Genomic DNA, 20,996 nt, shown 5'->3' on the forward strand with positions numbered 1-20,996 from the left:
AGACAGTCACTATGTATTGCACCTACTTACCTTTCATTTTGCTGCTCTTCACTCTGTTCTTTACTCATCAATGAGGCTTTAGATGCTACGCTAGCATAAGCAGAGGACAATGTCTTCTGCCCGATGGGAGCTGGATTCTGATTTTTGCCCACTTCCTCCGTCTCCTCTTCGCTGGACTCGCTCAGGCAGACGACCCGCGAGCGTTTGGTTCTGGTGCTTTGCTCTGCAGCAGGCTGGGCTCTGGCTTTGTGCAGGAAAATGCGGCGCCTGGTTGCGTACTGCCGTCTCCCATCAATGAGCGACACGTCGGGCAGAAGTTCGACGTCTTCAGGCTCTTCCTCGTTACTCCCCTCCTCTTCTTCATCACTGCCAACCACAAAGCTGTCCTCTGCGTACGTCTCATCCAGCTCAGGCACCTGCCAGCAAAAGGTCATTTTGGGTTTTGTATTTTCCAGGCATATAATGGCATTTTGTAGAACCATTAAGTAATCAGCTGTTATAAAACTCAAATACACTGCAAAAAATACATAATCTTACCAAGTATTTTTAGTCTGGGTGCAAATATTTTACTAAACTTAAATTAAGACAAAACTAACTTAAAAGTACCTTGTCAGGAAGGTATAATAGGTTGTTTTAAGTAGATAATTCTTTAATATTGATGAAAAAGTACTTGTTCCATCAGCAAATTATTCTACTTATAACAATGGAAAATGTTCTTATAAGTAAATTTATCTGCCAAAAGAATTTGGACTTTTTCATCAATATTAAGGAGTCATTTACTTAAACAAGTTATTATACCTTGTTGAAAAGATTAGTTTTGTCTTTTTTATGCATTATAGGATATTTGGATTAGAAACAAGACTAACAATACTTGGTGAGATTTGGTGTTTTTGCAGCGTGTGGCTTTAAAAGAAATTTGACTGTAATTTGATACCTTGAAATTGGGCTTCTATCTCTTTAAGAACTCCTGCTTCTTTCTGAAACTGCCTTCAGGAAGTAATCACATCATGGCTCCTTTATTAACCCTTTAACAACATTTTTAACAGCATTGCACTGAGAAGTAGTTCGTTTAACGAGTTCAGCAGATGTTTGCTAATTGCTGCTGGCTAGTCTGAAGGATCTGAGTAGGGGAGTCACAGGGAACGGCTGCTCTGGCGGGCGGGAAGCTTGGAAACTGTAGCTCTGAGGAGGAGCATGGTTGCCATTGCAATATAGGATTTCTCAGACATGTATGAAAGAACCAAAGAAACACTAACGGTATGTTTTTGATGAAGGAATAACATTATAACATGACGTAAAGCTCAAAAAAGTAAGTTTTACATATCAGTGCCTTTTTAAAATAAAAGTAGAGAGTAAAGAATGAAATACCTGAGAAAAAATCTTCATGTCCTTTTGGTTTTGATAAGACATTTTGAATCTTCCCCGGCCTGCAGGGCTTCTCACAGACTTCAGGTAAACTCCATGCATCTCTGAGTCTGATGTGGAGCAGAACAGAACTTGGGTGAGTTTAACAAAACCTAATGAGATCTGAGCAACACGCTAAAGACCGAGCAGGTTACCCACCGTTCAGGCCCTGGGAAAGGTGCATGTTGTCCACAACGAAGCCTTCCAGGGACCGATTCAGATCTGCGCCGTCCTCTTCGTCAGACGAAACATCCGCTCCCTCTTCATCGTCTGACAGCTCTGCCTCTTCATCCAGAAACTGACGCGCTTTCTGACCTCTGGGCTTCTGATGCAGGGCAAAAAAAGCTAAATCTGAATTTAATGTAACTGTGCAGCAGACGTAAAGAAAACAAACATGTTAAAGCTAATTAAGAAGACCAGTACACACCTGTACCTGTGCTGGTGTCACCAGGTGGGGGTAAAGTACCCAAACATTGTACTCAGGTAAGAGTAGCACAGCTTCAACATAATGTTAATATTTAACAGTTACATAATCAGACCAACCGAAGTATAAAGCTAAATGGAAATTTCAGTATTTTAAGAACAAAAATGACAATAATTAATGTTAGTAACAAAACATGACAATAAAAATCATTTTCTTTGAATAAAAGACTTTACCAAAAACTGCAGGTGTCTGTCAGGTGAATTTTTGATTAACTCATGTTTCTTTGTCATTCAGTGGGTAGAAAATTAAGAGATTTTACTCAAGTAAAATTAGAAATACTTCAATTACTCAAGTAAAAATGAAAAGTACAGCGTAATACAAATACTCCTAAAAGTATTTTTTTCAAAAAGATTACTCAAGTAAAAGTAACAAAGTAAATGTAAGCCGACTCTGGGTGCCACTGAGCTCCTTAACATGGAAATCTAGAAGCTAATCAGTTAGCCATCTAGAAGCTAATCAGTTAGCCATCTAGAAGCTATTCAGTTAGCCATCTAAAGGCTAATCAGTTAGCCATCTAAAAGCTAATCAGTTAGCCATCTAGAAGATATTAGTTAGCCATCTAGAAGCTATCAGTTAGCCATCTAGAAGCTATCAGTTAGCCATCTAGAAGCTAATCAGTTAGCCATCTAGAAGCTAATCAGTTAGCTTCACCCCACTGCAATGCAGACCCATCTGTTGCTGTACTGACCTTGTTGCTGGGCTGCTGGATTTGTTGCCTCTTGTCTCCAGTTGTTTTTCTCTGCATGATGATGGAGCAGTTCTGGAAATCATCATCTGAAAAATCTCCGGCTTGAGTTTCGTCAGTCTGGATGACAGAAGATTAGACGTTATTAATGTCTCATTTACAGAAATGATACTTGAACATGTTCCCCTCCTCCCTTTTATGTGTTATTGATTTTGGCCTGCTCTCCATGCCAGAACCAAAGCAGCATTTAGGGTTTCTTCCAGTGTAATATAAGCCTGGCGGGCCACCAGGCTTTACTTGTGCCTGCACCAGGCTTAGCATTACTTATTTATTTAAATTATTTTACTCAAGTAAGAGTAGATATGCTTCACAATATAATTACTGAAGTAAAAGTATAAAGCTCAGCAGAGTAAAAATACTCCCAAAAGTAACTTTTTTCAAAATTGAGTAAAGGTAACTAATTACTGCTAATGTTGCTATTCTTACCGTATCCAGTACAGAAGAACGTTTCTTTTTCGCAACCACTGGTGAATCCACATCACTTGGGATCTTAGGCTGGCAGAAAAGAATAAACATGTTATGTAGCATGCTAATGCTAATGCTAATGCATCCTCGTTGTCGTAGCAACCAGAGCTGCCTTGAAAATGACACATCTTGTGATGGCACCTTTATTTTTTTATTTTTTTTGGTTCCACAGCAGCCAAATTAAACGTTGTTGTGCTTCAGTTTGTTTTCAGTTTGATATTTTTTGCCACTTGTTTCAGAAAGTGAAACTTTTAATTACACAAACCATAAATAACCCAAAACACCAGTCGGCCACAATCATTGACGCCTTCCAAAAACAATATGGGTTATGCTGTTCTTGTAGCTAAAATTGGTATCAACTGGTCAAAATGTTTTTTTTATATACAATTCCTGCCTTTTATGAAAATAAAATGTTGGGTTGAGCTTTGCTCACCACTTCTGGGGAGGACAAGGGGTTGATCTTGCGATGTCTTCTTTTGAGAAGCACGACTTCCTCTTCACTGTCGCTGCAGCACTCTGCTAATGAGCAAACAGAAAAAAACACATTTACAGCTACAGAATCAATCGGATTTACAGGTAAATCTAAATAAAAGCAGAACATCAACAAAAAGTTTTCTTATTTCATTAATTAAATTCAAAAAGCGAAACTTGAATATAGATTCACGATCGTTATCAAACCATCATTTTATCGGGTAAAATGTTTGAGAACTAGTTATCATTTAAAAGCAACCCTTAGAAAAATTTATAAAATCTAAAAGTAAATAGATTATATATCCAATATAAAATGACAGGGGTGAAAGAACAACATATATTACACATGTTTTCAGTGAAATAATTTGCCAACGGAGCTTTTATTTTTTAATCAATATTAAGAAATTATTGACTTAAAACAAGCTCTCATGTCTTGGCTAAAAGTTCATTAGAAGTTAGTTTTGTCTCATTTAAGTCCATTAAAATATTTTCACTAGAAACTTGATAAAAATAGTTGCTAAGTTTTTGTGTTTCAACAGTTAAGTATTTTATTTCTGTTCATTTTGATCAATACACCTCACAGTTATTATATTAAAACAAAATTATGTTTTCAGAAAATTGCAATATTATAAAAAGTAAACATAATCATTGTGCTTTTCCAACACATTTATACCCTTTCACTCAACTTTCCACTAATATTAAAGAACACGATATTCTTCTTTAGTAAGAAATGAGCTTTTGATAGCACCCCATTTTGATTGCACATCTCCGTATTACAAATCTATTTCCAATTTATTTTTATTCAGAGGAAAGTAATTAGCTGTAAACCGTAATTGCTGCAGTGTATTGAAATAAACTCTTGCAATCTGTCGATCTTTTTGAATGAAATTGTTGGTATTCTAATTTATTTAGGGGTCTGTGTTCATCTTACGACACAAATGAAGACAAATTGTTATTTTATGAACAAACCTGGCTGTGGAGAAGACTCTCCCATATGGATCAGTTCCTGCAGTGAATCACCTTCAGCTTGTTTTTGCTTCGCTCTAGAAGAGTCCGCTTCTGCAATCCCAGACCGAAGCATCCGTCTGGGTCCCAGAAACGTAACTGGAGATGGGTGTTCCTCAGTTTTAGACTTCCAACAATCCGCTTTAATTTGTGAAGATGACTTGGACTCTTTGAAGAGTCCGGCGAAGCTGCGACGAGGAGTAGAGGAATAAGAAACAGCTGACTCGGTTTGTTTTTCAGGTGACAGAGATGTAACTTCTGTTTCACCCTCAGAGTCATCCAGCGAATAACCGAGATCAAAATTAACAGAGAACAGATCATGAGAGGAATCTAGTGGCTCAGGATTTGCTTTCACTAAAAGCGAAACTTTGCTGAAGTGATCTTCTGTTGAGTTGTGGCTGGCTTGAATGTTTAGCCTTGTGTCTGAGGAAGGCTTTTCATTTGCAGCGTTTAATATTTCTGTGCAATCTTTGTCTTCATCATTGATGGTTGCCTTGGCTGTAATGCTTTCCTCAGGCGTAGGAATATCTGGAATTGTCATTTGCATGAAGACCTGATCGTCTTCAAACAGGTCCATGCTCTCATCCATCTGGACATTAACTCTGTCTTCAGTCACACAATCAGCACCCATGGAAACTTCTGCATCATCAACACTTCTTAAGTCCATTTCCTTTTTGTCGTATCTGATATTTTCATCCTCGAAAACCTCATCCCAAGTGGGACTATCAGGCTCGCCGTCCTTAATGCCACCCTCTACATCGTCGTCGTCTTCGTCCACCTCCAAGCTGAACCTGATGGGGAAAGGTTGAGCGTCCAGCTTGGGTGAAGGTGGAAGACACGTCAAAGTCCTTCCTGCTTCTAAAATGTTCTCCGGCGAAGGTGGAGATCGAGAGAGAAGCTCAGCTACGTTGACAAGAATGTCGTTCAGGTTCTTGAGTTTTTTTGGCGACGGCAGCGTGGGATATGTTTTAGGAAGGTAGAACATCTCTTGAAGATCGTCATCTTCATTATTTTCTGTATTAACTTTTGTATTTGCAGGATCTCGGAGGGTTTGGTTAACGGTGACGCAGTCGTCATCAGAGTTGTGGGATGGAGAATCAGCTCGATCAGGTTTTAAGTCGCCAGTCAAATGTTCATCTGGGAGCCTTTCTTTCTCTGGGATCAATCGTGATGACGCATCCTCCATCCCTTCTTCCTCGTCGATAAATTCCAGTTCGGACCGGGATGAGCGAGACGGTTTGATCTTATTATTTTTAGAGAAATTCTTCGGGGCTTTTGGTTTCTTCTGCCTCTTTTCATCAGCATCATCACCCTGGAGGTAAGGTAGAAGCTGCTGTTCGTAAAGACACTCCCCCTGAAGATAAATACAAACAGTTGCAGAAGTTTAATTTGGTACAATTATACTATTGACCCTTTGTTCCTTAATCATGATGGACATTGGAAGTGAGAGACAGAACTATTGAATAGAGCAACTGAAATTGTTTTCCCAAGTTGCTTTTGCCAGTTTATTTATGCTTCTACTTTGGTGAGTTGAGTTTTTTCCCTTTTGTTTTCAATTCAAACAGTTACCACAGACTAACACTCAGTTTAAGGGAACCTAAAAAGTTCAAACTGATTGGGTCACTTCACCAATCAGAACCGCTTTTCTGCTCATGTTCATAACTTAATCCAATCAGGAAGTCCCTCATCATTTTGCAACCACATGCAGAGAAGCAAAAGTCTGACATAACATTTGTTATTCTCAGCTTTTATGACACAGTAAAGGCATTTATAATTTGGTCCAAGATGCTAATTTCATAAAGAAATAAACTTAAACATGTTCCCAAACTTTTATTGGTGAAACATCTATTTATTGTGAGATTTCCGGTGTAAATATATTTGGCTGCCTGGCACCTGTCAAACCTTTGACCTGGAAGTGATTCGGCTAAAGTGGGAACCCCACAAGCACCGGCGGGGAGCCGTCGGACTCGGAGCAGGAGGTGGGAGAAGCTCAGTGAACCCCGAGGAGAAAGGAAAAATAAACACGTCCCTTTTCTAAACGAAGCAGAAGACTTTTATCCACCCTTCAAAACTAAAATCGACCCACTTTTACCTGCAGCTGATCTGGAGAAAGTTACTCTTATCCTAATTAGTTAATTTTCACCACAACATAAACAAGATAACATATTAACTCAGTTCTTCCACTATATAAATCAAAAGTTTTAATCACTTATTAGTCACCGAATGGTTTAAATCTGAGCCACTTCTAACTCCATTACAATAATAAGGGGACATGCTAATGTTTTTCAAATTGTCATTATTAAGACACATTTTAATTTTAATGTTGTTCTGCCTCAAATATTAAGAACACTGTTTGTACATTTGCTCAGTTATCTTTACTTGAGTAACTTTTTTTAAAAGTTCTTTTAAGAATGCTATAAAACATATCACTACAGAACAATTCAAAATTAAGCCGACAAAAATCAAAGTTCCAAAAAAAGTAGGTGTATTATTAGCATTGATAATGGTTTACTTTTAACGCATGGTACAATAAAATATGAAATGTAGTTGTAACATGATGGTGTTCAACAGAAAGTGGAGCTTTTAGACTTCCAGAATCAATATTTTTCAGTTATGAAATCAAATTCACGGTGGATTAAACTGAACTCTGGCCCAATTAATTGATGATCACATTATGTCTAAAAATACCCAAAACCAAAAAAAACCTGGTGATGAAAATAGAAGCAACAGAGACTCAGTGTTGCCATCATTTTATGTTGCATATTGATGAAAACCACAAAGTGGAAACCGCTCTCTGCAGATTATCTCATCACATTACAATAATTACATGAATTTGATGCACAAAGAAAGCAGCATCTGTTTTAATCAAGCTGCATTTTCCAAACAAAAAACTGTTTCTCTGCTAACAGAGAAACAGTTAGCAGCTGTTGCAATTAATGAATTAATTGCAACAGTTGCAATTAATTCTTTAATTGCAACTGTTTTTACAAATTAATTTTACAAATTAAAATTTATTCAATTTGTAAAATGGATAAAATTTACAGATTTAAAAATCTGCTAGTGAAAAGTAACTTTTAGGTTAGTGTTCAAGAGTGCAAAGATATCTGAACTAGAAACCAGACAAAAAATATTTTTAAGTTTTTGCAATGTAAATCACATTATTTTGACCACTAAAGCATAAAGAAAAAAATAAGTGCTTTGCTCTAGTTTTCTATTTTACTTGTGTTAAAAAGTAAATCTTTTTGGAATCAGTTTTCTGATCTCCCTGTGCATGTAGGTCGTCCTGGCCTGACCTACTTCCATCTTCCTGGGTTTATGTAACGGTTCAAAGAACCGTTACATAATCATATGAGACGGGGGTCTGTGTGCAAACCCGGCGTCTGTTTGCTGTAAAGAGGCAGCGCGATTCAAAACAAACAAACAAACAAAAATCACTGTCTGGCAGAAACCAGGTCAAAAGGACGAAAAGAGCAAGAATCAAACCAAAAGAAAATTTACCTTTTTAAATCATTTTTTCCCCTGAAATATCGCTAAACACAGCAAGAAAGTCGCTAAGTTGGTAATTAATACTGGGATGTAGACCTGTCGCAATAAGTAAAAGAAAATAAATCAATAAATCAATTTGACGTTCAATAATTTCCATTTGTCTGATTTATTTATTTTTCTTTCTAATGAAAACTGGATGACTAAAGTCTTCAGTTTGGTGATTTGGTCTCAACTAGCTCTTATTTATTATTTACAAAAACTTTATGATTCATTTTATTTGTTGGTTTGTTTATTTAATTTGGATATTTAAAATATCTTCCAGTTCCAGTGTTACAGTTGAAAATTACAATGTATATAAATGCCCCTTTAATGGAAAAGTAAATTAAATTTCAAATCAACTTTTGTTCAAAACGATATTTGTTCTTTCTTTTGTGAGAAGCAGATCAGCTGCTGACCCAGAAACTTCAATCGGTTTATATTTTATTTCACATTAATAGTTACATAATAAATATAATATATATCTTTTGTGTCCTCTATATTTTACTGGATTAAGGAGCAACAGGTCGGTGACACAGAAAGTTTAGAAAAGACTGAAAAACAAAGAGATTTTTAATGAGGATTTTAATCTTCAAATGAAGGAAAGGTCAAGTAATTTCTGTACAATCATCATCAGTAGGACTTTAATTGGTGTTAATGAGGTGCTTTTCTCAATCCAGGTAATTTAGGAACATTTTCTAAGAAGCAAACTCTTCTTGCGTTTGGAAAAGTGTTTTCCAGTGAAACATAATTTGGCTCAGTTCCCTTTTTAACAATAACAGAAGCAAAGATAAAGGTCGAAAGCAGTGGGGTCTACTCAAAGGTTAAAGTTTGTAATTAGCTGCAAAATTATGATTAATTGTGAGCAACAATGAAAAGAAAAATATAACTTAATACAACTCTTCAGTTTAACATTTGGGAACATGACTCGTTTCTGTTTTTTTCTCATTTTATTATAAAATGTTTCTCCTCTTACTTGAGAAAAATGTCTAATTTTCTACCCACTAAATGAAATTGTTATTTGTATGAATTATTATCATTTTAGTCCTTAAAATTCCTAAATTAAGCATTAAATTATTGATGATTTGATCAGTTACTCTGTACTCGAGGAGACTTTTTACGAAATACTTCAGATTTTTACTTGAGTAAAAATATGCTTAAGTAGTCCTACTTTATTTGAGTACAATTACTCAAGTATTAATCATTTAAATTTTATTTACTGTGGTTTACTTGAAATAAAAAGGTAATTTTCTTTAGTTCTGCACCAAACAGATCAAATAACAGTAAACATTTAGATTCAGCAAAGTCCACAAATTTATAAAATAAATATTTGGTCCTTAATTTTCACTGTAGTTTTAATATTTACTTAATCATTGATGGTCCCATGAATCCTTAAATTAAGTGTATTTGCACAGTTTGCAGGTTATATGATTATGTGAAGCTTTTTATCTGCATTATTCTTCTTGGGTCCAGACAGGTGGGATTGTTTCTCTTTTATTATTCAATAAAGAAAAGAGGTAACAGGAGCCCACCTTGCTATATAATCTCTGACCCACTTACAGGGATTTGGACAAATTCAGGGTCTCATCTGAGATATGTTCTGCCAAAGAACAGATGGTGAGACAAGGCCAATCTGGGGCCCATCTTTTCCAGAAGCAAAACCAGATATTTGATGATTGATTGTATAACAGCAGCGTTCCAGGTAAATGTAACTCTGACTGATGTTACTGGGTTTCCAATGTCATCAAAACAAATTACTCATTTCTGTTCCAAATGCTTTCAAGGTTTATATCATGGACGATGTGCAGTGCCTTGAAGAAATACCAGAAAAGTCAGACTCCCGCATTAAAAAAGTAGAAAATATTCGACCCTTTTATTTATTTTTTTTCCTTTTATGAAGGAAATGTCTGGGACCCTTTTTAGAGATATTTTTTCTCTAGTTGTATAATAAAATAGGTTCCCCAGAGTTTGTACTTTGGTGCGTTTGGCTAGTAATGGAAGTGCCTGAAAGTAAAAAATACAACAGTAGAAACAATTTGACCCACTTTTCTTTTAAATATTTGGGACTCTTTTAAAACCCAGAAAAATATTTTTTTCTCTAATTTGTATAAAATAAAATATTAAAATATTTTATTTTGTGCTGAGCAGATAAAAGAAAAGCATTTACAATGAAATTATTTTGCATTTTGTTAAAAAGAGGGAGAAAATCCAAAAGATTTGCTGAGTTTGGCCCAAAAACTTTGAACAAAAGTTGCACTAACTGCAGCATTGGGTCCAATCTTTAAAAAGCCGGTTCCGGGTCGATTACAGATTACTGCTGCTGACCGCATTCATTCTTCATGATTCACTTAAAGTTTGTCATTTGGGTTTAAGTTACAAATGTGATAAAGTTCAAGAACTTTTGCAAGGCTCTGCAGTTGCTGTCAAAATAAGAAATAATATTTGAAAAGCCATCAAGTATTTTTTTCATCTCATTCTTTCAGCTCCATCGTCAAGTTGCAGGAAGGTTGGCCTAATTACTTTTGTGTAATTCCTCTCCTAAGCCGTCACTAATCATATGCCTTTGCCATGAGGAAACACAAAAAAAACAGGAAAAATGTGATTCTGAAATTAGATTTGAGTTCACAGAAAGGTTAAAATAGATTTCGAAGAAAGCAGCTGTTGTATTTTTAGTGCCTCCCCTTAATAAAAAGATGGCTCAGGGTTTTTTTTTGTTGATGTAACTGAATGGAGATTTGACGTTACAGACTGGAAACAGACTTTTTTTTTTAAACCAAATCCACAATAAAGCTTGTTTATCATTCAAGGAATTTGGCTCGAACGTCACAACACCAAATATAGCAACTCCAGACAAACCACAGTTGTATGTTCATCAGCAAAGCAGCTGACTCCTCTCATTCATGTGAGTTTATAACATTTGGGTTTCCTTTGGCTAAATGCTCGCTACTGTCTCTCTATTATGAAACCAAGCAGGATTTACGCAAGCTGCTTGGGACCATTTATGAAACCATTTTCCCATCACCAGGCACCTGATCTTTGTGCACTCTGAATTACAGGATTGTAGATAGAAACAAAATTAAATTCATAATAATTAAACTGCAACAAAATGAGTAAAATGTGTAAACCGCCCCCAAACTGTAAAGCTTTAACACCAAATGTATAATTTTTGATAGATTCCATGAAAAACCTGCTGCACTTGATAAATAAGTTGTAAATATGTTATAAATATTTATAAAAATACACATTTAATGAGCAAAATAGTTTTTAAAATACTAAAAGTGATGTAAGAATGCATTTTTAATGCATGTCCATTTAAAAAATATATTTAACTCAGTTGAACATTCTTTGAATTATAGTATGCTATTTTTGTTAACAGAACACTACTTTCTGTTGTAAATTCGCCATTACCGTGCAAAATATTATTCAATTTGTGTTTTTAATATAATTTATCACTTTCTCCCATCTCTTTTGAAAATTACTCATCATTTAAGAAATATAAATATGCATTTATGTTCAAATAAGATTAATAGAAAAAGGAAAACATCTGTTAATGTCACATTTTTTTTACTGAATCAAATAGGAAGTGCTTTTATTTTGAAAAGAGAGCAAGTCAGCATAGCTTATTTCATTCTGAGCTCTTTTTGGAGGCTTAACTGTGAGTCTAAACTTCAACCTCGTTCCAAGGCCATGGTTGTATTGAAGAATGTCGTTTGTTTGCATTTATACAGTTCATCCTGCTAACATCCCCCCAAGCTAAATGCTAATGCTACAGGCGGCCATTGTGACTCTCCAATGAGACGCTGAATGAAATCTTCTGAGATGCAATTGTTTTACTACTAGACTGTAAACAAAGCCACCATTTGAGAAATGATTACAACTGCAGCTAATGATTATTTTAGTAAACTGATTATTTTGATGATTAATTGGATAGAAAAAATTGGTGTATTCTGGAAATTTTTTTTTAACCATGTAAGCGTCTTTTTTTTTACAATACTAGAAATACATAAAAAATGCAAACAAATAGCAATAGGAAGCAGTTATAATGGATTCCCCTCATTCCTCACCACGTGAACCTCCACAAGCGCTTCCTGTCAGACATTTTTTTATGTTTTCCACTGAATACTTATTTAGTTCAGATTTTTTATGATCTTAGGGTTTTTATTCATCTTCAAATTGGTGTTTACTCACCTCACTTTTGTCTCTCATGTCGTCTATGAGCTGCATCACCGCAGAGAAGTGGCGGCAGCGGAGGGAATGATCAACGGCGTGGACAGGAAGCGGTTTGTGCTGCCAGTGTCTCCATTCCCACAAAGACAGCTCTCTGGACAGCGGTTTGTCCCTGGAAGTCTCCTCCTTTTGCACAAAAATAGAAATTATTTTCAAGTTTTTTATCTCTATTTTTAAACTTCTTGGACACATTTGGAAAGAAATGCTATCTGTAAAATTAGCACAGAGTTGAGAGATGCACCAGTCCTCTTATTAATATCTGTCCCAGTGCTGATATTGACAAAAATTCTTTATCGGGCATCGGTGACGATGTGCCTGATCCATAAAGACAGATCTATTCAGTCTAATTCTATGCTTTGAGCTCGGAGCGACATCCAGCTTCATATATTTTAAATTCAATTCAGCAGGTTTAGTATCAGATCAGTACTAAACCCCAGATATCCATATTGGTATTAGAAGTGAAAACAGTGGATCGGTGCGTCCCTGGATGAGATATCAGAATGAAACCTGAGGTGTTGAGTCACTGGGGATGGACATGAAGCGGGACAGCTTCAGAGTCGGATGAGCCTCGTGTTCTTCCAGCCTCATGCTGGACGACCACAGAGAATATTCTGCTCTGCTCAGAAAGCCGTCTGATGTGGGACTCTCCTGTCGAACTGCACACATACAAATTTCAGGAAGTCGCATTCAGGGTGGAGTTTCCTGCCGTCGAGTCACTCACTCAGGTTCTGAGGGTGGATGAGTGAAGCCCGTCCCTCAGTGTGGGACCTTCGACCTCTGCCGGACCTCCTGCTGCTCTCTTTGTGGTCGAACTGGCCTGTGGTGATGTGCATTTTATGCAGCTGGGGATTCACGCCCTCAGGCAGCATGCGGGGGCTGCTGGGATACATGCGGAACTCGTTTCTGTTGCCGGTGATGGACTTGTACACGCTGCGCTTGTTGCTCTGACTCTGATTGTAGGTCTGCGGAAAACGACAACTTTCAACTTGCCATCACTTCACAAGCCAACCTGAATGAAGTTTGCCTCCCAGGAGTCAAGGGTTTATGCTATGTTTGTGCCGCAATTTTTTTTTTGTTCGTGCTGCTTTTGTTTTGAAAATATTACTGAAAGTTCAATGGTCAAAAGGTCAACCAGCTCCCCCAGCCTATGACCTTTCATGACCTCTGAAAATTATATTAACAGCTTCAAAATGATAGCGGCACAAATGAAAATATTGCCGCACAGACACAACACAAACGTTTAACACCAATTTTGTTTGACTCAGGTGAAGCAGGGGGACGGCTGTCCTTTAGATTTTTAAACTTTCATTAATATCTTCAAAGCAAAAGCAGCACAAACATAACACAAATATCTGACACCAATTTTGTTAGATTTTAATAAAGTTGGGGAGGTTAACTTCCCTCAGACCAGTTACAAACTACAGATGCCGATCAGAGATGGAGGCCCACCCTCTCCTCCCGTCCTTCTGTCAGGATGACGACGATCCGTCCCTGTCGCTTGCGGCCGGTACGTCCCATTCGCTGCACCAGGCGGATGGGATTCTTCTGAGCATCGAAGCACACGATGAGGTCCACCTCACCGATATCCAGCCCTTCTTCCCCCACACAGGTAGAAACCAGAGTGTTTAAAGCCCCCTGCCGGAACCTGTGGACCACCTGTCACATAATTCACCAGGGATTTAATGTCCTGTCTCTCAGGGCCAGACAATAAATTAATAACAATATATATCGCAATCCAGACATGATCAACATCAATGGACGATAAGCTGATGGAATATTGATAAAACAGGAAAGGTTATGCCAGCATTTAATCCAATTTTTGTGGCATCCATACATTTATTTGAGCTTCAAAGTATAATTTTGACTGGCATTAATAAAATCCACCCCTGATTAAATCTTCTTTTATCACCAAGGTTGATGAAATAATTGCTCAACAGCATCAACAAAAGGCCAACATAATGTTGTACAGATAAAAACAGGAAAACCAGTTTTGACCTCCAGTTGCTCCTTTTGGGTGAAGCCTTTCACGCCCTTCCCAGCAGAGGCTTGGCCCATAAAGGTCATGACCCTTATCAGTGGCGTGTGCCGGTTTAGCATGCTAGCGATCTCCTGGACGCTTTCCCGAAAAGAGGAGAAGATCATCACACGTGTGCTTACTCCGTCTGCAGCAGAAATAAGAAAATGGGACAGAAAATACTTAATAAGTCAGAATTTCTTCATATTTATTCAGCATTGTAGTGGAATAAACATGTCTAAGCCAGAAGAATCATTCAGTTTATGAGTCACGGCTTCATAGTGCTATATAAAGGAGGTTACCATTTGCCTCTGCTGAGCTCTGAGCCCACACGTTAAAGTGCTGCAACACCACCTCCTCCAGTTTTTCCAGTTTGGGATGGCTGTAAATGAACGGACCTGGAAGAAGTTGTAAAGAACAGCAAATGTCTTAGGCACGTTTATTTGTGTAGCAATAATTTCTTGAAAATGCACAATGTTTTCAACCTAAAGACATGAAAAATAGATGAAAAAAATATTAGTTGCATTTAGTATCATTCTGTGGTGTCTATTCAATGTGATTCTATTAAAAAAAGCTGCATTTGTTAAATATATTTTAAAAAACATAAGTTGGCACTTTCTTGCATTTGAGAGGCTATGATTGCATTATCTAAAAAAAATATGTCTTCTTATTACAAAAACTTTAAGTTCATATCGTCCACCCGCAACTATAAGTAATAAAAACTAAACTAAAACCAAGCTATATTTAACTATTTTGAAGTAAGTGTACTGAGTGGTCCATGTACCATCTGGTGGCGTCAGGAACATCGTCTCCATCTCCTGGTACAGATCCATGAACGTCGGAGTTCTCTGTAACTCATTCTTAGCTCTGGACATTTCTGAGCAAAACAAAGCAGAACAGAGACTCACATTACACACAAACCAACAAAATAGAGCTGAAACATGTGGAAAAATGTTCTTATCATGACATAAAAAAAAAAGGATCAGACCTCTGGATCCGTCCATGATTCCCTGGAGGTAGAAGAAAAGCGACCGGAGCCCCATCTGCATCAGCAGCTCGTAGCCGTGGTACAGGCTGATGCAAAGGGCAAAGTCGCCCTCCAGCACTCCCTGGTGAAAACCCTGCAAGGAGCAACACGCCATGAATCAGCGAGGAAAAACCCAGACCAGCTGGAGGATGACAATACGTCATATCATCATCAAATGCATCAGTAAAAACAAACAAGACAATATTCAGTGGAACCCAACATCTAGTGTTCAAATAGTTTAATCAGTAAAAAAAAAGTGAAATAAACTGAGAAATCTTAAAAAAGGGTCCAGATTTGTCCTGCCACTAAAAATACTTGGTAACATAAAATATAACCAAGTATTTTTAGTCTTGTTGAAATGAGACTAAACTAACTTACAAGTAACTTTTCAGAAAGATATAGAAGCTTTTAGTGTCAAAACTTCCTTAATATTGATTTAAAAAGTACTTGTTCCCATGTTACAAGTGAAATAATCCTATTGAAACTAGCACTTTTTAAAATAAATATCAAGGATTATTGACTTAAAACACGCTGTTATAACTCACACAATATTTGCACTAGAAACTAAACAAAAATACTTGGTAACATTTTGTGTTTTTGCAGTTTGAGCAGTGGATAGAAAGTACTAACACAATTTCACTTATAACAAGACATTTTCCTTTGTAATAAGTGAAATAATCTGCCAATGGAACTAGAACTTTTCATTAAATATTAAGAATTAAAAAAAGCTTCTCTATACTGCAGAAAAGAAACTTGGAGGTTCCATTTTTTAAAGTGTACTGAGATATTTCCACTGGAAAGCAGACAAAAATACTTGTTAGGAATTTGTGTTTTTGCAGTGCAGTTTGAAAACCAGGAGTTATAATGTGACAAAATGTGGAAAATGCAGGAACACTTTTCCTTTTTGTTTCTTTTGAGCAGTGAGAATTATTCAGATGATGCAGATGACTAGTTACAAGTTAACAGAACTTGAAAACACAAAGGTTTCTAAAAGAGCGCATGCCTTGACGTGCGGCGGCGGGTTCTTGCGGAACTGATCCCTGGCGAGAATCAGCTGGTACTTGCTGAGCGTCCGCAGGTCCTTGTGGCCCATCACTCGGTTCTGAATCAAACGGGACATGAACTTTTCCAGAATCTAGAAGGTGCAGGGAGAAAAAAAAGTATAATTTAGTGATACTTCCTGTGAAGAGAGGAAATAAATCACCCCAACAACAGCAGCATGTCCACTGAGCACAGGCTTGGCACAGTCATTACCACTACTGCCACAAAGCAGACCTGCTGAGAGGTTTTATTCTTGATAAAAAATAAGAGATATTGAATTCTTTGTTCCTTTTGCCTGTCCTCATTTCCAACTAATGGGAAAGCATCCATTCAATTTCACAAAGGCTTTTTATCCGCATAACTGCAGATAATGAGAGACGGGGTCATTACGACTTCAATTCAGTCTGGGTGAAATTTCTGCTCTACAAATTGAACAAAAAAAAAAAAAAAAGAATGAAAGAAGTAGGTTATTCACTTAATTTCTGTGTACATCAAATAATAAATCCAGTTTTGTAACACGTGAAAGGCAACATGACTTGCTTTGTGACCATTACAGCATCACAATCTACAGGAGAAGAAAATAAGCAGGAAGCATCCGTCGAATTAAAACCGTTGACTAAGCAGAGCCCAGTTATTCCTGCTGTCATGAAACGCTTTCCCTCGAAATCTAAACGCATCCTTACATCTGCCCCACTTTCCTGAACAATGGGTTGAATAATCTGAGCTACAGATTGAACGATAACCTGAAAACCTGCTGAGATTTCAGAAAACACCAACAGGCAGTCCAGTGCATTTAATCAAGCAAACACGGAGAGAACAGACCATCTGGTTGGAGCTGTGCTTCGTAACAACACTCAATATCTGCTGTGCTTTAAGAATCACCTGATGGGAGAGGAAAAAGAAAAGGAGCAGAAAATAATAAAAAAGCTCATTTTTAAATCTTCCAACTCCAGTTTTTGAGTTAAACATAATTGTCGGCTATCATTAAACAGCCAAAATGATTAAACTGCTCCATGTTATAAACTAAAATGAATAAATGACAGACACAGCTTTAGGGTAATGCAACCAGATGGAGATTAATTAAACTTAATAATTTGACATAAAGACAACAAAACTTTCCTCTGCAGGAGGCAAGTTTCATGTAAAGTGATGTCAAGTTTTCTATTAATGACATTTCCACATTTTTCATTTCATCGCAAAAATAAAGAATAAATGAAAAGAAAATTCTAAGTTTGCTACTTACTCTGATAATGTGAATAAGTGCCACACGTGTAATGTTTTTATTAACTGGAATATTTAAATGCATTGCTTTCCTTCCACTTCACAAATTTGCACCTCCTTCAAAAACTCACTGAAATTTGCTGTTGATAAAATGTGAAAAAATTCATGAAAACTTTTGCCCTGTAAATACCTAGAATCACGGCTTTCTATTTAATGCATCTTCAGCCATTATTCATGAATATTTTATTTACTCTTTTCTCATTTAATCTAATTTGAAATTTTACTCAGAATTTCTTTTCTTTTTTTTATTTAATAAAACTAAGCAGCAAACCATAGGTGGGGTTGTTGCAGTAAGTTCAGGGGAGATGTGGACAGACAGGAAATCCAGGTTTTAGAAATGAATTTCTTGGCTTCAAACCACAGAAAGTGGTTTCTGGCTGCTGAAGGAATGAAAGGAATGTGAACACAAAAGAAAATTCAAACCTCTGTTTATATTTCGAAATCCAGCATCAATTAATTTCGGTGAGTAAGACAAATGTTTGAAGGTGACTTATTATGCTTCCCTGAACAGGCTAGTAAAGGTCTACACAAAACATGTTCATTATAGATTTTTGCACAGAAATCATTCTTAGATAATGAGATTTTAGTCCGAACAGTTCCCTTTACGGCTGCTGCTGGCCACACCCCCGAACTCAACATTTATACTCACACGTTAAAATGGCTGCAAACAGAGCTGCAATTATACGACCGAACATTTTTAAAAAGCATTAGTAGAGCCTCCCGCACAATCAACAAGAATTCAGCAAGTGGCTTCTGGATGAAAAGACAACAACAAAACACTTATCCTTTCCAGCAGCCATTGTACAGTAATAAAAGCAGCTGACCAAACATGCTGGAGCTCTGCTTGGATTGCAAGGTGATGTGTTGGGGTTGCTAGGTTGCTAAGCTTTGCATAAAATGTCATATTATTTTTGCCATTAAATCTTTATACAGAAAAGAAGGATCGATATAATTTAAAAAAATTGCAAAATATAAAATGTCCCTGTCTGTTTTAACGTACAAATATAACCTTTGGAAATATAAAATGAAGTTTTCCAATAATAACTTTATTTATTAAAACATCCCTATAAACCTGACAGAAAACAGGATTTAGCTTTTTGTTGAATCATGAATAGACCAAAGTGCTTTGAGAGGAAAACACTGTTTGAAATTTTTTTATTTACTATGTATTACGTTTATATTTTATTGATTTTCAATCGGTTGGGAGCAATTTAGAGTAACTAAAATATGTTTTGTTCTGGAAATCAGTTCATATTATTGTCATAGAATAACAATGTGAAGCCAAGGATACATTGATTTCGTATATTTTATAATTTAATAAAAATAATGATACTCATTCCTCCAGCTACATTTACATTTCTCTTCCTGAAAATGTTGGGAATTTTAAATAAACACAGATTTAACCAGAATGAAGTGATATATCCAATAATTTAAGCCCAAACTGTGACTTATTTTCATATTCCTTACAGAAAACAGCCCCATTGCTTTCCACAGTCGGCTGACAGACAGGTGGAGCTCAAGTGTGGAAATGCGTACACAACGGTCAAGTCCAGATTATGAGATTACACAGAACCAGATTACAGAGGTCTCCATTTTTGCCTGTACTGGTTGGAACAACAGGGAAAGTTCAGAAGGGAAAACTGCAAGTTGTTTTATACTGTAAATATAATTTTTAGCTAATTTCTTAAATGTTGTTCTGTTTTGTTCTTCAACTGCTGTAAATACTTTATGTTAAAGTCAAAGTCAGAGAGTTTGATTCTGTCAATGTGGCATATTAATATAAACAGGAGGGGTTTTTTTATGAGCGGTGACTCATTAACTATTAATTTATTGAAAAGATTAAGTGTTTGAGAGCAAAAGGCACTCAAGCACACTGTTACCAGCTATTAAAATCAAACAGACCATTTTCCTTAAGAAGACATCCAGACTGAACAAGCTCAGTGTGAACTTCCTGCTGCCTGGCTAAAAGGCACGGAGTTAAGAGTAAAAAAGCGTCGTCTAAAATTAGCACAAGCTGACCTAAGCTGACATGCATCTCGACACCAGGATGGACTTAATGCGACGGCCAATTAGGTTTGTTGGAAATTCCAACATTCATCTAATTAATGTTATTGTTGCTGAGCACTGCCAGTCAGCAGGCTGAAAGAAAGCTATTCTCATCAACAAACTGCTGAAGCATTGGTAAATAGTTGTCTCTGCATTTGACAAGTACTTCTTAAAGTTAAATAATTTGAACATCTTTTGATTTGATGGTATACAGATAATAAAAACTGCTTTGAATTAAATTATACAAATGTTTTTTTCTATTTATTTTTCTATCTAGAGGTTTGAGGGCCACATAAAAAGCTGTTGTGGACCGCATTTGGCCCCCACACCTTAAGTTTGACTCATGTGAACTAAATAGTATCAACTTATCAGAGCATAAAAGTAAAAATAAATCACAAAGAAAGAGACAAATGATATTAACATTAGATACAATATAGATATCAGACAAGCTGATCAAATAAATAACTTTTTAGAATTTCTAAAATAAATTAGACATAATCAACTTTTAATATGTGGATTAATCTGTAAAGACTGAGGAGAAAAAGAATAATATTTTGTCTGACAATAATGAAAAAACTCCAGCTAATCTTAGCGAGTGTTTATCCTTTATTTTTTTATACATTTTTATAACAGGGAAATAAAGGAAGAGACAAAAAGTAAGCGTATATATTCACTATATTAATGCAATGCTTTATTTACAAACTTTTTATGTAAATACTGTTGCTGTAAAGCAGTGAGGGCCCAGCAGACGGGGCCATGCAGTGAGTCTGCCAGGTTCCGCCTCCTTGTGGAGGATTGTTAGTGTGCATATCAGTCTCAGTTTGGACTCACACAGACACTCCCCGCCCCAGAACATAGTGGATTATATAATGTCCTCACTACGTGCATGTTGAAGGGTACAACATGGTGGTTAGCTGTTGCAGTGGCGACACAGATCTGAGAAAATCCTGTCTGGGCTGTCCCCTAGTGCTCATTTTCAGTTTTGTTTATAATAATCCTCTGTTTTTCAAACAAATTCCATCTTAAAATAAATAAACTTGCTCTTCAAGTCAATGCAAATTAACTTCTTTACCATCACAAATACCTCCAAAAGAGACATGAAATTATTAAAGGATTTATAAAAACACAAATAATATCACATCATGTTTTTTTTTTTTTACATATAAATATGCGGTTTCAGGGTGAAACAGGAAGTGTGTGAAGTACTGGATGTACTCACACGGACACAAGGAGTCAGAGGTGCTTAAGACCTCGGACAGCCCGG

At 36.6% G+C, this 20,996-nt stretch overlaps 1 protein-coding gene across 3 annotated transcripts in view; it reads right to left on the minus strand.

Moving 5' to 3' along the window:
* Window positions 1-20,996, minus strand: part of fancm (FA complementation group M) — a 41,744-nt gene that overhangs the window by 4,102 nt on the left and 16,646 nt on the right. The window contains exons 5-20 of one of the 3 annotated variants that reach the window (XM_055053158.1): window positions 16,368-16,499; window positions 15,326-15,458; window positions 15,122-15,214; window positions 14,640-14,735; window positions 14,319-14,485; window positions 13,773-13,979; window positions 13,045-13,285; window positions 12,831-12,979; window positions 12,285-12,449; window positions 4,539-5,928; window positions 3,532-3,614; window positions 3,060-3,128; window positions 2,577-2,693; window positions 1,564-1,729; window positions 1,369-1,475; window positions 31-416 (exon numbers count right to left, since the gene is read on the minus strand). In XM_055053158.1, the coding sequence (XP_054909133.1) occupies window positions 31-416; window positions 1,369-1,475; window positions 1,564-1,729; window positions 2,577-2,693; window positions 3,060-3,128; window positions 3,532-3,614; window positions 4,539-5,928; window positions 12,285-12,449; window positions 12,831-12,979; window positions 13,045-13,285; window positions 13,773-13,979; window positions 14,319-14,485; window positions 14,640-14,735; window positions 15,122-15,214; window positions 15,326-15,458; window positions 16,368-16,499 (3,701 nt within the window). Of the gene's footprint in view, window positions 1-30; window positions 417-1,368; window positions 1,476-1,563; window positions 1,730-2,576; window positions 2,694-3,059; window positions 3,129-3,531; window positions 3,618-4,538; window positions 5,929-12,284; window positions 12,450-12,830; window positions 12,980-13,044; window positions 13,286-13,772; window positions 13,980-14,318; window positions 14,486-14,639; window positions 14,736-15,121; window positions 15,215-15,325; window positions 15,459-16,367; window positions 16,500-20,996 lie in introns of all 3 variants that reach the window. The other 2 variants (XM_055053159.1, XM_055053157.1) reach the window with 2 other exon arrangements.

This window comes from Poeciliopsis prolifica, unplaced genomic scaffold, assembly GCF_027474105.1.
Source record: "Poeciliopsis prolifica strain line A6 unplaced genomic scaffold, Auburn_PproV2 SCAFFOLD037, whole genome shotgun sequence".
Lineage (NCBI taxonomy): Eukaryota > Metazoa > Chordata > Actinopteri > Cyprinodontiformes > Poeciliidae > Poeciliopsis > Poeciliopsis prolifica.